Source organism: Arachis ipaensis, chromosome B09 (genome assembly GCF_000816755.2).
Source record: "Arachis ipaensis cultivar K30076 chromosome B09, Araip1.1, whole genome shotgun sequence".
Classification (NCBI taxonomy): Eukaryota; Viridiplantae; Streptophyta; class Magnoliopsida; order Fabales; family Fabaceae; genus Arachis; species Arachis ipaensis.
Window position 1 is genome coordinate 15,262,112 of NC_029793.2, and position 1,236 is coordinate 15,263,347.

The 1,236-nt window shown below is 35.8% G+C and overlaps 1 protein-coding gene across 2 annotated transcripts in view; it reads left to right on the forward strand.

Annotated features, from left to right (window-relative positions):
- LOC107617783 (geranylgeranyl transferase type-2 subunit alpha 1) overlaps nt 1-1,236 on the forward strand; it is a 16,768-nt gene that overhangs the window by 4,269 nt on the left and 11,263 nt on the right. For both annotated transcript variants that reach the window (XM_016319650.2, XM_016319652.2), the window contains 2 exons: nt 301-484; nt 732-1,234. In XM_016319650.2, coding sequence (XP_016175136.1) covers nt 301-484; nt 732-1,126 — 579 coding nt within the window. In that variant the 3' untranslated portion in view covers nt 1,127-1,234. The remainder of the gene's footprint in view (nt 1-300; nt 485-731; nt 1,235-1,236) is intronic.

Sequence of the window (1,236 nt, forward strand, 5' to 3'; positions counted from 1 at the left end):
CTTCTATTTGTTCCCAAAAGATGATCATCTGATTACTTAAAAGTCAAGTAGGTCTGCCTTCCCAAAACTGAACAGCTTGTATAACAGTCCGAATCCAAGCTTTCAACATTGCCAATAGGTGCCGGTTACCAAGTTCGACACTAACTATGATATATGTATATTCCATCATTGTTGCGACAGAGGAAAGCCAGAAGCTTAGGCTTTAAGAGCATAAAATTTCAGTTAATTGTTCTTTTGCAAATGGTCAGTTTTTTCAGTCACTCAAATAATTTTTCACTTTCTATTTTGGTCATTCTGCAGATAACTTCATCTAGGGATTCTATACTACCATACTGCCACTACAAGAAAACTGCTATAGAGGCATTTGCCGGTTATGTCTGTCTCCGACTGCAAAATCTTTCATTGTCACGAATGGGGTCGATTGAGAATTTATTATGGGTTCAGACTTTAGACCTTAGCCACAATCAACTTCGATCAATTGAAGGTATAACTTCCATGTATTTATTTTCTTCTATAACTTTCTAATAACTTAACATGGTCTTATTTTGTATTGCGTACAAAATCTGGTGAAAGAACAAAATGGAAACTTGATTCCATCTTGGATGGTGAAATGTATAAGATTTTATCCTTGGCGATGCACTTTCGAGAATTATGCCTTCTCATTATATATATATATATATATATAGTGGAATTAAAGTTATCAACAATCAACATACTGAATGTTTTGACAGGATTGGAGGCAATGCAACTTTTGTCTTGTTTGAATCTGAGTCACAATAAATTGGGTAGTTTTACTGCTTTGGGGCCTCTCAGATTACTTAAGTCACTTAAAGTGCTAAATATCTCGTACAATGAGATTGGATCACACTCTATTGACACAAGAAGGTACCTGTGTTCTTCTCCTTTGTCTCACACTGAAGAATTTGCATGGGACCAGTTCGAAATCTTTGCAGACAGCATCGGCATTAGTGCAGCAACATTTTGGGAGCCTTTCTTGATATTTCAGAGTTTGAACTTGACAGAATTAGACACAAAAGGAAATCCGGTTGCTGATGAGAACTTCAGGTCATTTCTTGTCAAAGTCTTGCCTACGCTCAAGTGGCTTGATGAAGAGGACTTATCTTGAACTGAGGTTTTTAATAAATGAATTATCATCTTTCTTCTCCAACAATGTAACATTTTCATTCAGATTATTCACAAATAGGGTATGCTTTCCCTTGATAAATTGTAAGTTGT